The sequence below is a fragment of the Herpailurus yagouaroundi genome, unplaced genomic scaffold, assembly GCF_014898765.1.
Source record: "Herpailurus yagouaroundi ecotype Mexico unplaced genomic scaffold, PumYag 140, whole genome shotgun sequence".
NCBI classification, from domain to species: Eukaryota; Metazoa; Chordata; class Mammalia; order Carnivora; family Felidae; genus Herpailurus; species Herpailurus yagouaroundi.
Genome location: NW_024412395.1, coordinates 78,350,044 through 78,366,143, shown reverse-complemented (window position 1 = coordinate 78,366,143; position 16,100 = coordinate 78,350,044). Strand labels below are relative to the sequence as shown.

At 47.5% G+C, this 16,100-nt stretch overlaps 1 protein-coding gene across 3 annotated transcripts in view; it reads left to right on the top strand.

Moving 5' to 3' along the window:
• Positions 1-1,506: 1,506 nt before the first annotated feature.
• The window catches only part of SATB2 (SATB homeobox 2), a 193,590-nt gene continuing 178,996 nt past the window's right edge, over positions 1,507-16,100 (top strand). The window contains exons 1-3 of one of the 3 annotated variants that reach the window (XM_040475780.1): positions 1,507-1,613; positions 5,210-5,291; positions 9,643-9,870. In XM_040475780.1, coding sequence (XP_040331714.1) covers positions 9,702-9,870 — 169 coding nt within the window. In that variant the 5' untranslated portion in view covers positions 1,507-1,613; positions 5,210-5,291; positions 9,643-9,701. Of the gene's footprint in view, positions 1,614-1,993; positions 3,117-5,209; positions 5,292-7,498; positions 8,420-9,642; positions 9,871-16,100 lie in introns of those variants that run through there. The other 2 variants (XM_040475779.1, XM_040475778.1) reach the window with 2 other exon arrangements.

Below are 16,100 nucleotides of genomic sequence, written 5' to 3'. Positions count from 1 at the left end.
TATGTTTAAGTTGAGGCATGGTTCCCAGGTGGAAAAATTCTTTACGACTAAAAACATGCTTTCAAAAAGGTTAGAAAATTGAACCAAAAATTTGGAATGCATGATAGTATAGAAGTCTTTACAGAGAACAACAGATATCACTACAATCCACCAGAATTCCAGGAGTGGAAGTCAAAATATAGTAAAAGTTGATTAAAATGCAAACTATTAGGGACGCATTGCAAATGTCTTTGTCACATCCAAAGGGAAAAAATCTTTAGAACCCTCCCTCCTTGTGCTGTACTTGTGTTGAGACGAATTGTTGTTAACATTTTTCTCTTCTGAAATAACAACAGTTCACCTTTCAAAACTCTTCACCACAGAGCGACAATGACGATTGTTCTCCAGGAGAAGAAGGACTTTTGAAACAAACAACTTCTTTCACATACTCACACTTGCACACCCCACACAAACGCACACACACACACAGTTGCCGGGTTTTCTTAAACGTTGCTTTTGAATGAGAGAGAGAGAGAGAGAGAGAGAGAGAGAGAGAAGAGAAGAGGAGAGGAGAGAGAGACAGACTGGGAAACTCGAGCTTAGGTAACCAACGAACCCAATTACTAGGCTTTATTGATACTAAAAGGAAAAGTTCCCCTCGTAAAATTTCTCTGAGCTTATTAGTTATTTAAATCAGCCCCAGGGCTGGACGAGCGACGCCGCAGGCACCCACTGTCGGCTCCTGGAGGTGAGCAGACGGCGTCCGAGTCCTGACCCGCCCGCCGCCTCTCGCTCGGCACTTGGCACCGGGGGCAAAGGCAGGCGCAGCCCGCTGAGGTGAGCCACTTGGCACGAGTGCCGGGCCTGGCACGCTTGGAGATAGCTCCGCATGGCCTACGGGTATTAGGGTTTGGAAGCGAACAGGTAGCCAGTGATGAGGGTGCGGGTGAGCAGGCCAGGCGGACACGGAGCTCCGGAACTCAGCGAGCTGGCGGCGCGGCTCCGCGGCGGGTGCGGCTGGGCACCGGCCCCTGCGGCCCCCGCGACAGCGCGGTGTTTTCGCCGCGAGGCTGGAGTCCTGCAAGAGTGCGGCTGATGGCCGCCAGGCGTGACTGCTCGGGCCTCCAGGGCTCACCCCTATTTTGTGCGGGGCTCGGAGTTTTGTAATTGGACAGGCACCAGGTGAATTTGCACCTTTCCGGGTCGTTGTCCCTTTCAGTAGCTGGCAGTCCCCAAATTGTGTGTGCGTGCGCGCGTGTGAACAGTTGAATTTATTAAAAATAAGCCTCAGCCTACCCACTCAAGTCCTCTGAGCCCGACGTGGGGACTCTCAAATCCTGACGTAGCGCCGGGGCAGCTCGAGGTGATGCCTGGCTCTGCTGGGCTTGGCCGCGGGGCCCCCAGGCAAGGCACCGCGGGGCGGGGAAGAACCGAGCTCCAGAACACCAATGTCACGGACACCCGGGCGTTAACTCGGGGGTCAAGGCTTGACGGACTAAGAGGGTTTCCGTGGGGCTTCGTGAGATGGAGAGAACAGGCGAGTCACCAGCCCAGGAAACCCTCTAGGGTCCCCGCCACTCCAGACAGCTTTGGGCCGCCAAACAGACCGACTAATCGCTTCGTCCTCTGTCCCAGTAAGTGCTTGGCACCTCGGGTCCCGCAGCAGGCTTTCTCGCTCTCTCCCGCGCTGTTCGAGAGCAGCGCGGACCTAAGGTCGCTAAACGTCGCCGGAGCTGCTAGAGCTAGCTTGGCCGCCTCGGGCCCGGCTTCCTGGGCTGGCTGGCCCCGGCTAGGGGTGGGCGAGAATTTCAGCACACAGGCTGCCCAGCCTGCAGGCTGGGGTACGGGTGGGGCGCCGTGGCCTGGACTTTCCAGGTATGCTTTTTCATTACAAGGGGTTGGGGTGCCGAGGTTCTGCCTGGCGGGCGGGTGCTTGTGTAGGGTGGTCCGGGTTTGCCTGGGCCGGGGACCTGCCCATCCCCCCCTCCCCCCGCCGCATCCTTAACCTGTGGACTTGAGGCTACGCGGAAAGGCCGGCTCGGGAAAGCAGCGGGATGAACGGGCGCCGCAGGTTTCGGCCGCAGCCCACGCGGTGGCGCTGTCGGGAGAGGATGCCTTATCTCCGGTCTGGGACCCTGGCGTTGACCCGGGGTCCGGGGCGACGGGGACGTAGGGACGAGTCGAGGTCGCGGGGTTCTTCGCCGCTACCTTGGGCCCCGGGATTAGAGATGGGGCAGACCCCTTTCTCCTCGCTCGGTGTTTCCAGAGAGAAAACGCAGCGAGTCTGGAGCGGGATTCCGGGCTCAAACCTAGGCCGCCCGGGGGTGGGGGCGGGGCGGCAGCCGCAGCTCCTTTAGCGTTTCGTGTTGTCCCCCCTTGCCTTGTTCCCGGTCGTTTAAAGTCGATTTCTATTTTTAAAAAACTAGATTAGCGGGGCAGTCATTCTCTCCTTGAGATGCTGCAGGAGATCCAGCTATTAAGCTCTTGACTCTGAAAAAGAGTGAAAGGATTCAAGAGCTCGGGGGGCGTTGTCTTGTGTCGCTGGAGATGTGCTCCGAGCCCGCAGGCCCTCCGCCTTCCCGGGCCTCTCAACCCGCGGCCGCGGAGGAAGCACTTCCACACCTCCAAACCAAAGTCTCCCTTACCTTCAAGACAAGTCCCTTCGCTTTCCTCACCCGGGGCAGGCGGTGCCCGCCCCCGACGCGTTCTCCCACCCCCGACATTTGGGGCCTCAGTGCACAGAGCTCCCAGTCCTCGCCTGAGGCAGCTCCAGGGCAGACCTTCGCGTGTCCCCTCCCGCCCTCTGGGCCTCTGCATTGTCTGTTCCCGATTCCGGATTCTCTGACCTCCTGGGTGCTCAGCTCACCATCTAACACAAACTAGTTGCCCAACACCCATCCCCAACCAGTCTTCTCCCTGGGACGCTTCTCTCCGCCGGGCCGCAGGGACTCGTTCCTTTGAGGATGGGAGCAGGACCTTCACCACCCCTACCTTAGGCGGCCCGACGGCTTCCGCACCGCTCCGCCCCCGCCCAGGCCCCAGAGCTGCTGCGGGAGCCAGGAGTAATTTATCTTTGCCTGGCGCGGGTTGGGATTGCCCGGCTCTGATGCCAAAGAGGAAGGCGTGCGGATAACGAAGTAAGTGTCCCCCGCCCCCTGCGCTCTGGTCAGTCCCCAGACGCCCCGGAGCAGTCTGGGAAAGGGCTCGAGCCCACCCTAGTTGATCTGCTCTTCTACGCGCATTCCCCTGGGGCGTTCTGGCCTCGGGCCCTAGTCCCCTTGGCACATCCAGTTTCCAATCCAAGCCTGGGGCAGTTATGCGGTTCGTGAAAATGTTGGTCGCCCAACTCTCCCCGGACAGTCCGCGGCGGAAATTGGCTTCAGAACTGGTGTGGGCTTCATTTGAGAGAAACGATTCCCTCCCGCCCTCCTCTCGCCCCCAGCAGAGCAAGCCCGGGTTGGGGGGGGGGGGGCCTGCAGGGGGGCGGGAGAGGCAGGCCTGCGTGGGTTCCTAGGAGCCATAGAAGGCTTTCGACGCTGGCAATTCCCGTAGAGCTTTGCCTGTGTGTGCGAGAATGGAGGAGAAACGCGGCACAACTTCCCCGTGTTCTCTAAGAAGCAGCGCAACGCCGGGAGGGCCTCTTTGCCAGGGTGACCAGACCTGAAATCCAGGAAGCCTGGTGATGGATGCTGGGCCCTCAGAGGTCTGGGTAGTCCGGCCGAGAGCCGGTGTCCCATGCCGGGCAGCCGGCACCCTCTGCCCGGGCAGTCGGGCCTAGGCCGTCCTGAACGGTCATTGGGGAAGGAAGGTTGGCCAGAGTCAAGAGCTAGCGCAGTAGAAACCTCGGTGTGGAGAGAGAGAGAAATCAAGAAATGTCAGTAAAAGTGCAGGCCATAAAAGGAGAAGAAAGGCCTGACAAGAGATAGAGAGAAAAGGGGAGAACATGGAAATTAGAAAAAACATGCATATTTAAGCCCAGCGCATAAAGATCCGTTGATTTTTAAAATAACAAATCTCCGTGTGATTATGAAAGACAGGCGACCTTTGACTAAATGACATATGAAAAAATTGGGGGTGGGGGAGGAGAGGGGAAGACGTGGTAGTAGATTCCTGACAAAAAACGTCAGTGAGCAGCAAGTTGAGGGATAAAAATGTCCCCCAACGTGAACTTTATGGTTTGAGCACTGGAGCAAACTATCTGTGCACAAATGCGTTTTGGATAAAATTATTTTTAAAAAAAAAGTAATGAAAACCAATTCTTTTGAGTGTGATTTTGTTTAAAAAATGTTTGGAAGTAAACTACTTGAGGAATATAAAACGAAACCAAACAAAACTTTTGAATCATAATTTATTTAGTTTTAAAAAGTGGAAAATTTTAGCAAAAGATAAAAACGTTATTTAAAATTTCTTATTGTAAAAATTAAACATGCTGAAAATAATTGCTTACTTCAGTCGAAATTAGGTCAATACAAAAATCGTGCAGTAAAAAGCTTATGTAATTTGAAACAGAAAAGGCCTTTATTAGGGACAAAACTCAAGGGGAAAAAAACCCCCCGCACACAGGACATGTATCACAAAACTTCCTAGAATTCTCTTTTTTTAATTGAAAGAAATTTGTAAAATGTGTTATTAAATATAAATCTACAAATATTCAAAATACATTTCTAGTAATAACCCACAGTTTTTGGTATTTTCCTTTACGTTAAATGCACCTTTATATGTGTTGAGTTCTTTTGCCCAAAATGATAGCTTTGTTCATTATCAAAAACGGACAAGAAGAAACTCCACTAATGAGAAAATCAATTAATTTAAAAAGGGTGCAGAATCTGAAAACAAACTAGCCACAATGTACATTTAATTGTACTTAATTGTATACTTTATTTAAATCACCCTTCTCAGGGGTTTAATAATTTAGAATCAATAGTTCCTTTCAAAACATAATAAAATATTTACGCTTTATAAAATGTTAACCCATTAACAATACCGCTGTGTTGTTTATGAGTGTGACTGAAGTCTCCTACTCATGCTGTTGACATAAGCATGTGAGGTTAGCGAAGTGATCCTTCGCAAAATGTAAATGAAGATCTTCAGACAGTGGTGTTTATAAAATAGCTCATTAATGACTTAAGATTGAATCGCTCCAACCATTCGCATCATCAGATATAATAATAGTGACGAATCAGACAGGAAAGATCCTGGCTAAACCATTTGCATTTTTTTTTTTTTCCAGAAGTACTGAAGTCCTAATATCACCATTTCTTCTAAGTTCCTGGACACTGATCCGGAGGAGGATTCTGCAGTTCAACACCAAGGTAAGGAAAGAAACAGCATTATTATCGTTGTTAAGATATTTGTAAGAATTGCGTCTTTCCCCATTTTGAAAATGGGCTCAAACTCTGACAGTGGTAGTTGTTTTTTGCAAAACCCCCTTCCCATTCCGACGTGAAACTACAGATTAAAAAAAAAAAAGTTTGTTGATCAAACTTACAGTTTGTTTCTTTGCAGCCAAAAACCTTTTAGCTACCACGAGTTGGTTTACTCGAGCCACTTTGTTCTCACAGACTTCGAATTGTGCATTTTCTCTGACCCGTTCGCTCAGGGAAGTGAGGAAGATGGGATTTGGGGAATAAAAAGCAGGGAAAAGAAAATGCTGCCTAAAACTCCCAGGGTGGCTCCCCGAAGATTTACTATCAAGCCTCACTTCCTTTCTCGGCTGGGCTCCGACAGCCTCCCGGGTCGCCTAGGACTCCTTTGGAACTTGGTGGGCGGCGCCTGGGTGCGGGATTCTCCGGGATCTGGGCGTTGAGACAGAGGCCGGGGCAGGTTTAGTTTCTGGGACCCTTTCTCTTCCAGAGGCTCCCCCGCCTCCCAGGCCTCTGCTTTTGAGGGAATGGCTGCGCGCACGCCGCCCACCGGGTAGGTGCGGCGAGTGGACGGCGGCCTACCTCCGGGCACACTAGGCTGACGCGGCTTCCCCCTCTCTGTGCACCAGCCCAAGATTTCCAGAATTACCACCCGAGCGCGTTTCCCAAAAACGAATTTAGTTTGGCCCTCTGGCGCCGCCGTACAGCCAACACTTCTTAAGGGGGACTGGCGGCTCAGGCAGCGAGATGGTTGGGAGTCCTCCGGGTCCGGGGGTTTAGGTAGGAGACACAAGGTGTGCGGTAGGGATTGGCGGTGCCGCCAGCAGAGGGGCTTCACTGGCCTCAAGGCGGGCGGGGACGCGTCCTCATTTTCCCGCCACAGGTCCGGACTGCGAGTGTAAGCCGGCGCCCGAGGCGGCTTGCGGGGGCCGCAGCCCCTGCCCACGTGCTTTTCTTTAAGGAGGTCCCGCGCCCAAGCGGGACCTCAGGGACAAAAGCGCGGACGGAGCTCGGCCTGCTCGGCTAGTGCTCGCGCCACCTTAAATGAACACCGCGGCTGGAGTCGGGCTGCGGGCGGCTGCGGCCGCGGGAGTCGGCAAAAGTTTGTGGCTCAGTTACACCTTCGCGGGACCTGCTGTGGACGCCCCCGCGCGGCCTCCCCCGGGACGAGGAGACCGGGTCCTCACCGCACACTCTGCCCGCGCTCGAAGCCTAGTGCCTGAGCCGCCTGGGGTCCCAGGAGTCCCAGACCCGCAGCCGGAGGACAGGCAGCCCCACCGCCCTCACTGCCTCCGCGTCACGGCCTCCAGGCGGCCCGGGCTGAGCTGCTCGAGATGTCGCCGGCGCTGCGAGCGCTCCAGGGACGTCATCCAGGGATGCCCCCCGCCCTGCGCCCCCCACGCAGCCCCCTCTCCTGTCCCACCCGCAGCCCGGCGGGCAGTGCTGGTACTCCTGCCACTCAGGACACCCGGGCTATTGTTCTGGACCCACAGCCGCGTCGGCTCTGAGAGAGAAGCGGCCTTCCCCGCGCGTGCGGCGGCGCGGCGGGCCCGGACGGCCGGCTCTGCGCGAAGGGGGAGCTCACAGGCATCGGGAAAAGTTGCTCGGAGGGGCGGAGGCGGTGGGTGGTGGGCGGAGGCGGTGGGTGGGGGAGGCGATAGCCCTCCTATCTCCAAAGTCGAAAGTACTCCGCGCAGTTAGCCGAACCGGGAGCCGAGGCAGCCGTGGTTGCCTACTGCGCGTCGGTCTGCGCCTCCGCCGGGAAACGAGGCAACCAGCGCCTGCCGTGTCGCCGCCGCCTCCGCGCCGGGACGAGTGCGCCTCGGGGCTGGGCGAGGCGGCCGCGCCCTGGACCCGCCACCAGGAGGAGGACCAGACCCGAGCCCCAGCGCCCGCCTGCACCCGGGCGCACCCACCGGCCTCGGCCACCGCCTCGCGCGGCACTCGGTTCTCTGCCATCGGTCCTCTGCCGCCCGACGCGCGCGGTCCTCGCCCCACCTCTCTGCCACCGCCGACTCTCCCCTTCCTTCTCTACCCTCCTCCCTGCCTCCCACCCGCTCCTCGCCAGTCCCTTCTGCCTCCTCCGCAGCCCCGCCGCTGTTTGGGTCGCCGGGCTCACAGCGATTGATTGATTGATGTTTAATTTCCTGCCAGGCGGGGCCCCCCTCCCCCCGCAACCTCCCCAGCCCTCCTCCCCGCCCCCCACTCTCCTCCTTCATTGCGGTGGACCAGTCTGGCTTGGGTTTAGATCTTTCCCCCCCAACCTCCATCCCGAAATAACCCAGAGACTTCCCCTACCCCCACCCCAAATTATTATTTTGAAGGCGCTAGATTTGGGGACGGAAAGGGGGAGGGGGAGAAATCGGAAACCGAGGACAACCCAAAAGGACTCACTTTGCCTGATGACTCAACGCAACTAATAATCATCTCCCTCTCAGTGTATCTCTCTCTGCGGCTTGTCAGTGAGTCCGGCTCCGGCTGCTGGCGGCGGCGGCCGAGAGGGGAGAGGCTGGAGGTGACAGCTTGGGCAGCCGCCGCGTTTCCTCCCGCGCGCGGTCCCGGGTCCCTGCGCCTTCTTGGCTCTGGGTGACACCGGCCCTAAGGCTCCGGCCGCGCCTCCTCGCGAACTAGCAGACCTGCGAAGCGGCAGCACCGGCCCGCCTCCGCCTCCTCCCAGTCCTCAGCCCTTTCTCTCCAGAACGGGTCTCCTTCCCGAAGGTGTGAAAAGGCTTTTTCAGCCTCCTTCCCTCTTTTCCCCTCCTCCGCCGTCTCCTCCCCCGCTCGCTCGGGTGCCCCTTTGGAGGAACCCTCCTTTCCCTCTCCTCCTCCTCCCCCTACCCCCCTCCCCCCCCCCCCAATCATCATCATCATAACAACCATCTCTGCACTAGAAGACACCCTGACCCAGGACCTTAAACGTTAGGACCTGGGAAAGAGGAAAAGGGGAAGGAGTAAAGAGGAAAGAAGACTAGGAGAACACTGCAAGGCGACGCACCAGAAACTTTCCACCCTGGATTCTCTACTTTTGCTCCATGGACAGAGCCTCAGCCAGCCAAGTTACAGACAGACCGTGAGCAGTAAGTACGCCGGGCGAGGACTCCCACTCCAAGCTCGGGAGTTCGGGGAAAGCCCCGGGTCCGGCTAAGTTCCCTCCCAGCAGCGCTCGCCCTCTCGGACAGCGTAGCAGAGGGAGTAGGGCAGCCCTTCCGCTCTGTCTCTGCATCTTTCGCGTCTCTCCTCTCACCTCCCCTCTGCCACCCCCACCATGTCTCCTTGACACGCGGCTTCTCCCACGGCGAGACCGCCCGCGAGGATTCCTAGCGCACTTTGTTGTGCAGGGTTCCTGCTTCTCGGGGATGTCAGTGACAATGTGAGTGCAGTTTCATCAGGTGTTTCCTCCTCTTCTGCCGCCCCCCCCCCCCCCAAATCCAGGGGTGCCGAGATCTGCGGGTTCCTTGAGGAGCGCGCTGCCAGCCAAGAGACCCAGAGGAAAACTTTTTGGAGAAAATTTTAAATTGGGGTTGATGAAGGTTGCTTCTTAACCTAATAATTTAGATGCTTTTTGCTTTTGTGTTTTATGCTGAAGAGCTTTTTAAAAATCACTTAGGATCGGAAGAAGATAAGAACATTCCAAAATAATGATTGTAGCTCCCTTCATTGTGATGAAGGTTATTCTGGAGAGTATTCTGGTGAATACCTCCAAATGTTTTGGGATGCTTATTAATGTGGAATGAGGGTTGGTTTTGTGCAAAGTGTGTTTGTGTCTCAAGACTTGCTCGGTAAAGATAAAAAGCAGGGATTCAAGGAGTCCTTAAGGCAGGCCTTTGGCTCCTAACCCGCCATTCACGGCACATTCATCATGTGGTTAATTCGGTTTCTTACGGACTTGTGTACATCCCCTATCCCTTCCTCGAGTGGGTGAGATGCCTTTTTATGAAGTTCACTTCTGCAACCCTGACCCCCCCACGGCGAGGCTGTCTCATCTGAGAACGGCGTATGCCAACCCTGTCCCAATGAATGGGCCACTTCTGGGCGCCCCTGGGCGCTGGCCTGGTAACCGTCACCGAGGGCTAACTTCTGGAGAGCAACTGGGCAGTGTCGCAGCACCTCGAGCTTCCTTTGGCCGCCCAGTGTAAGGTGGGGACCCGCTTCCCGGCTCGGGCCCCTCGGGCAGCGTGGGAGGAAGTTTGTGTGGCTTGGTGCAGCGCTCTGCCACTGGCCTGAACGTCTATCACGTGTGTGAGCGGTTTTCCCTCTTTTTTTTTCCCTCCCCCTTCCCTCCCCCCCGCCCCCTCCCTAGGTCCCTGCGCGTTTTATTGCGACCTGCCGGTGGGAACTTTGTCTCCGAGTCGGAGCAGCATGGAGCGGCGGAGCGAGAGCCCGTGTCTGCGGGACAGCCCCGACCGGCGGAGCGGCAGCCCCGACGTCAAGGGGCCTCCCCCGGTGAAGGTGGCCCGGCTGGAGCAGAACGGCAGCCCCATGGGAGCCCGCGGGAGGCCCAACGGCGCCGTGGCCAAGGCCGTGGGAGGTAACAGCCCGGAGCGGGGAGGCGCGCGCAGCCCCGCGGCCCGGCGATAATGGCCCGGGTGTCAGGGTTCAGGTTGATTAGGCGCTGTCGCGGTGTAGGATTACAGGAAGTGAATTCCAGGTTGCCAAATAATGCCCCCGTCGCCTCTCATCTGCAACTGGTAGCTTCATGTGGAGTTAAAACAAGAAAGTGGTTTACCCAGAGGGTGGCATTTTTTGGGCACTTTGCCACTGTGTGCTGAGGTGTTGGCAGGTTTATGTCACAGCCAGCTAACTGTTTCTAGATTTTCCTAGAGAGCTTTTTAGTGATTTAACTCTTTTGCTTTGCCTCAGAGTATCTGTTGTAGAGATGAAGTTGAGGTGCGATCGCTTTTGTGGACTAGTCTTTAATGCCCAGGAGCAGGAGTGCTGGTGTTACTTTGTAGTTAGGACAGTCCTTCGAGATAAATTAGTAACAACTGGGAATATTTCCTGCCACAGTTCAAGTGGGAAATAAAGAAGCATCATGAAATCTGCCAGGCCCTTAGAAGCTTTAAGGTCACCATTTTCTAAACAGTTTAAAGTCCTACGCGTTTGTAAGTTTGTTATGAATTACAGCAGAACAGGTAAAAAAATAGCAAAGTAGTCCTAATGGCTACATGCTGTTTACCTTTCCAAGCATTTAATATTATTTAAAGAAAACTTTTTGGAGATTTTACTACTTAAACAACCACTTTCCTTTAATGTGGTCAGGAAAAATAATTTTATAAAGCGATATGTAAGAAACTTAAATATTATTAAAATATGTTGAGGCTTATGTGCTGTTTGCTTAGTTGTTTTGGCATACAAAATGCACAATTCAATATGGCATGCAGTTTTTTTGTGTTTGGGATAAATCACTAGTTTAAATCTTTTTTGCTTCTAGAGGTTTCCCCCCTAATATTTTCAGCAGTAGCCTACTTAACATAATTCTTTATATGAGCACACCTGAAATGATACAAAACCATGGCAAAACTTAGTGATAAACTCCAACCCCATGTTCTAAATAGCCATAGTCTGTATTTCAAAGTAAAGTCTTAAGTCTAAACGTCCATACCCTTTTAAAGAGTTAAAAGACATTTTATAAAATAACACGTTTCTATTTTTACTTAGTTTGCTCTTATTTCTTCACCGTAGACATTCAGAATGGTTTGCCTTAGTTCCTTATATTAATCATCTCCCTTGAGAAGCACCCATTCTCACAATTTTTAAAGCTTTAAGAAATGATTTGGCTATACATTGTGGCTTATGCACCTTTTATTTTTAGGGGCTTAAAGATACACTTCGATGAAGCAAAAGAAAACTTGATAGTTCTGTGACCACTTTTTAAAATTTGTGTTTATTGTGTTATCTTGAGACTGGAACAATAACTTCAGACTTTTTGTGACATATTTTAGTATATGCATATGAGAAAGAAAAATATATAGCAAATATGGTAAAACCAAGTGTAAGATGATACAAGTGCTGATACTATTTGATTGAAAAACTTGGAAATCATTGGAGGAAGGAGATGTGTTCTCAAAGTGGCCTTATGCATAAAGAAAAAACTTGGACATAGAATTTTGGTTTCTTTCTGAAGACCTGCTAAAATTCACTGAATTGAAAGAAGTCTCTAAACATTTTAGAACGTAATTGTTAACAATTGTGATTCCTTAAAAAAAAAAGTGTTTTCTTTATTCCTACATCATATTGAACTGTGAAAGAAACTCCCTAATTTTGTTGACCAGGAATACCTAAATTTAGTGTGACATAGTGGTAGCGTTTCTTATTTTCTGAGACTATAATTCACATTTGACCACTTATTATAAATCTGGTATAAAGTGAAATTAAGTCTTCAAGAGGAAAAATAGGTTTGTTTCAACAAGCTGCTTTCGTCACTTTTACTGAGCTTTAATGTAGTAATATCAAAGGCCTTATTAGTTGCTTTCCAAAGTGAAAATAGAGATGGTATTAGCTTGTCTCAGTAAGTACTGTGTTTAATACTTAATAGTGAAGTGGTGAAAAGAGTTTACATATGGTGGGTTTTAAAAAAAATTATAGAGAAAGATTGTATTCTGTATAGCATAGTAGATTATTTAGAAAGATTTTAATTTAGAAAACTTTAAAATATAAGGGCATAAAATTTTGACAGTGTAAAGTTTTTTATTGAATGTTAATATTTTTGGAGGGGTTTAAGTTTATGTGGTTTCCTAATGTATGTTGAGCTGGTAACAATTTCATTTCTTTGTAACTTTTAATCATGTATATAGATGGGAGAAAAGCAAAGCCTTTAAAAAATTTAAAAATTTTAAAAATGTTTAAAATACATTTCTAGTTAGAAGTTCTTTGTCATTGAAAGACTTTTTTTTTTTTGAACAGGTTAAATATCAAATAGATTATATTTCTATCACCCTACCTTCTTTTGTTTAAATTTTCTTTATGAAGCAATATAATAAACATAGACAACTACAAAATATTTATAGCTCTATATCATTTATTACCATTTTCAGATATATTGCAGTCTTGTCAATGTTATGGAGATGGTTTAAAAATAGGGCTCAAAAATTGATAGGATGCATTTGTTAATCTTTAGTGATTCTCTTTCTTAAAAGCTTTCCCCCTAAAAATGGGGAGATCATTAAGTTAATTGGTTGCCCAATAATATGGCAGTTTATCTTCCTGCTTTTGATAAACAGTGAGGTGAATAAATGTTTCTGAATGCCTTAGTTGTAATAGTAAATTCTGTTGCCCTTATTCTACGGTTTTAGACAGAGAGTTTGGTATGTTTTTTGGTGAGAATGTGTTTGTTAAAAAAAATTATTTTAGTGTCTGGATTTGACTAGTTGAGGTGGCAGATACACTATCACAGTCCTCAAGGTTGCATTTTAATAGGGGACTTAAAAGTTAGTGTGCTGTTTACAATGTGGTTAGCTTTAGAAGACTATTAGAACATAGATCAGTTTTGCTTTGTCTTTCCAACACCTTCTAGGATGTGTTTGTTCTTATCTAAGTTATGTTTTAAAGCATGTATGTAATAAAATAAGTGCTCAGATGTGTATGACAGTCAGCTTTTATAGAAAGTCCCTAGGCAAAAAAAAAAAAAAAAAAAAAAAGGCTAATATCTCTTTAAAAAACATAGGAAGGCTGGGAGAGAGTTTAGAGCAAGCAAGAGCACCGTGGTGTTGACAGCTTTATATCCCTGCTGGGTAACATTCACTTACTAGAATTGGCGTCCCCTCTCAGCTAGTAATTCACTCCATAAGGATTTTGAAAAAGGATGATTAATGGTGGGGAAATTTATATTTGTGAAATTGTTGATTAAAACTTACAGATCTATTTGAAGATTTAGAAAAAGAAAAGATTATTAAGGGTGACGAAAATAAGAATCAGATGATCCTTTTTGCCACCATTAACATAAGTACCTAAAAGGTTCTGCTGTGTGTAATGCTTCAGCCACGAAACCTACAGAATAAAATGAAAGTGATGCCAATCAAGTTTGCAGAGGAAGCGAAGCTCTCTGCTTTCCTCCTGGACTGCTGAAAGGCGCTGGCCAGTTGTGCTTTAATAGCAATAAATTATTGTGCTTCATTCATTGTTAACACAAGCATTTTCATTTTTAAATGTTTGGCTTAAAGAAAAACTTTCAGACAGCTTTATTTAAACTGAATGAACAGCGCTTGAGTATACCAGATGGTGTATTTGCTGATAGGAGGCATTAAACATCAGAAATCTTTTTGATATTTTTCATTTTCCTATGAATTTTGATCTTTTTTTTTTTTTTTTTTTTTTTTTGGTGTTAAATGTTCTAGGCTTTTGGGGGGAAAATGTTTGAACACCGTGAATATCTTTTAGAGATAGTTGCTGTTTTTTGAAAAAATTTCCTTTTTTTTCCCCTGAAAAATAATTTGTTTTTAAAATCATGATTTAATCTTGTTGAGGAATTGCCTGTTAAAGTTGTCTTATAACTAGTTGACCCAAAGTAGGCCTCTTCTTCTTGCTAATAGGCAGCCCTTTGAAGAACATAACTGTCTTGTTACAAGGGGAAAAAAATCATTATGCAATACACACTGATGTATTCAAATAGGGAAGCAAATGTGATCACGATTGTTGGGCAGGGCCTCATTTAGAGCTGAACATTGTCTACAACAACAGTTAGTTTAATTGTCTACATGTGGAACATTTCCTTTTAGATTAAAAGAAATGCAATTCAGGTCAGGTGCAGTCACCATATTACCAGTGTAGGCAGACATTTTACTCTTTGAAGGGAGTACAGCTATGAAAGAGTATAGATATTGATGTATTGAAATGTATAAAATACTTGGAAATTTAGACACATATTGTCAACCTGGGTAAAATGACGAAAACCCATTAAATTCATTTTAGCCAAGGATGAACACCATTTTGCTTGTAGGGAGGTCTCATGTTATTACTTCCAAAGAGAAAAGATTGTATTTCCCTTTTACATTCTACTTTTTTTTTTTTTTTTTTTTTTAAGGGTTTGAGATCTTTTAAATAGAATGAACTTAGGCTTTGGGGTCATCCAACAATCTAGCATGTCCTCTGTAGTTTTGCTGAGGTAGAAAAATAGCCCTTTTCTAAAGTGTTTTTAGTCCTTGGCCTGTTATTAAAATAAAGATATACTTGGTTAAAAAAATATATGCAATGGAACATACACATTAAACAGAACATAGGGTATCCGCCCCTCAAAGTCCTGAGCATAATTTGATGTTTCAAGTAATTTTGGAAGCCTTGTGTTCCATCAGCAGAAACCCACTGACCATTATATATTCAAGATCATCTGCAATGAAATGTGTGTGTGTATGTGTGTGTGTGTTGGAACTACATAGATGTCCCTTAAGACATTTGTTTTTTAACCCCTGTAGAAAATAAGCAATATAATCTTTTCCCAGGGGGTTGTGACTAGTAGAATCAGTCTGTACGTCTTAGATATCTTGTATATATATTTATGTATATATAAAAAGACATCATTTATTAGAGGTCTAGGAATATGAATTTGAATTATTTTAAGAATATGGAAATCAGTTTTAGTCCAGGAAGGGCAGGGTAATTATTTGGTATATCTGGCAAAATATATCTCATAAGCAGTCAAGTGTAGTGGTTCTACTTTGATAATTTAAAACCTTTAGTTTTCTTTTTTTGAAAAGAGACTTCAGTGTAGAGACTTTACACGCATTTGTAAAAAAGACATTAACAGGGCTAGATGAGTTCTAAACTCTATTATTTTTTAGGTCATTTTAGAGAGTTTAGGTTTCTGTTGCTAAAAAGGAACCTATTCTTCACCATTAACAAAGTTTCTTGTAACTAATAATCTCACATTAGGTAAATAAAATACGTTCATAATTTGTTTTTTTTTTTTTTTCAGGAATCTAAACTTTATCCCACATAGCATGTAAATTAATAAAAATCCTCTATCTTTTATTTAATAAGTAGGGTTTTTTTTTTTTTTTAAACCTATGTAACTAATGTGTGGTAACATAGTGGTTTTTGCTGTCTTCCTTATAAGAGTGCTGAGATACAATGGCATTTTGGAACATATTTAAAGATGGAGCATTTGACAAAAGTTGTATGTGTAACAGTTTGTCAGTGAAAAGTGACAAGTGGGGAATGACAAATGAAATGTTGGCATCATCACTCTTTATTTTGATAAAAATGTCTCAATTTGCAGTGATATAATACTGTTTCATATTATTTCATGAGTTGTGTGAGATGCATAAGGGGAATTTAGATTTTGTGAACGGAAAATTAGCAGCCCAAACTCTCTTTTCAGAAGCTTTGGCAGCACATTCCCCACCCCACCCCCTACTCCCCAAGAGTAAGAACAGCAGTGAAATATTGGATCTAACCCATACATTTTAACTCATTATTTTTTAAGAAAGAAAGAAAGAAAGAAAGAAAAAAAGAAAGAAAGAAAGAAAGAAAGAGAAAGGAAAAAGAGAAAGAAACAAGTGAAAATGGTTTCAAGTAGAAGACCTTTATGCGTAGCTCAACAAATGAAGAGAGTTAGCCTTTTTTGCTTCCATTCTTTTCTTTATAGTGATTTTAAAATGAGTGATTTCCCTCTGCTGACTTTGATTATGTGGGGCCTTTCTCACTTCCAATCACCACTGCTCTCTAGCATTAATTTAGGGTGCCAGTAAAGAGAGTTGTGAGTTCCTTTTATCTTAAAGTGTAATAGAGGTTTGAGAATGTCTATGTGTTAAAAATGGATTTTTA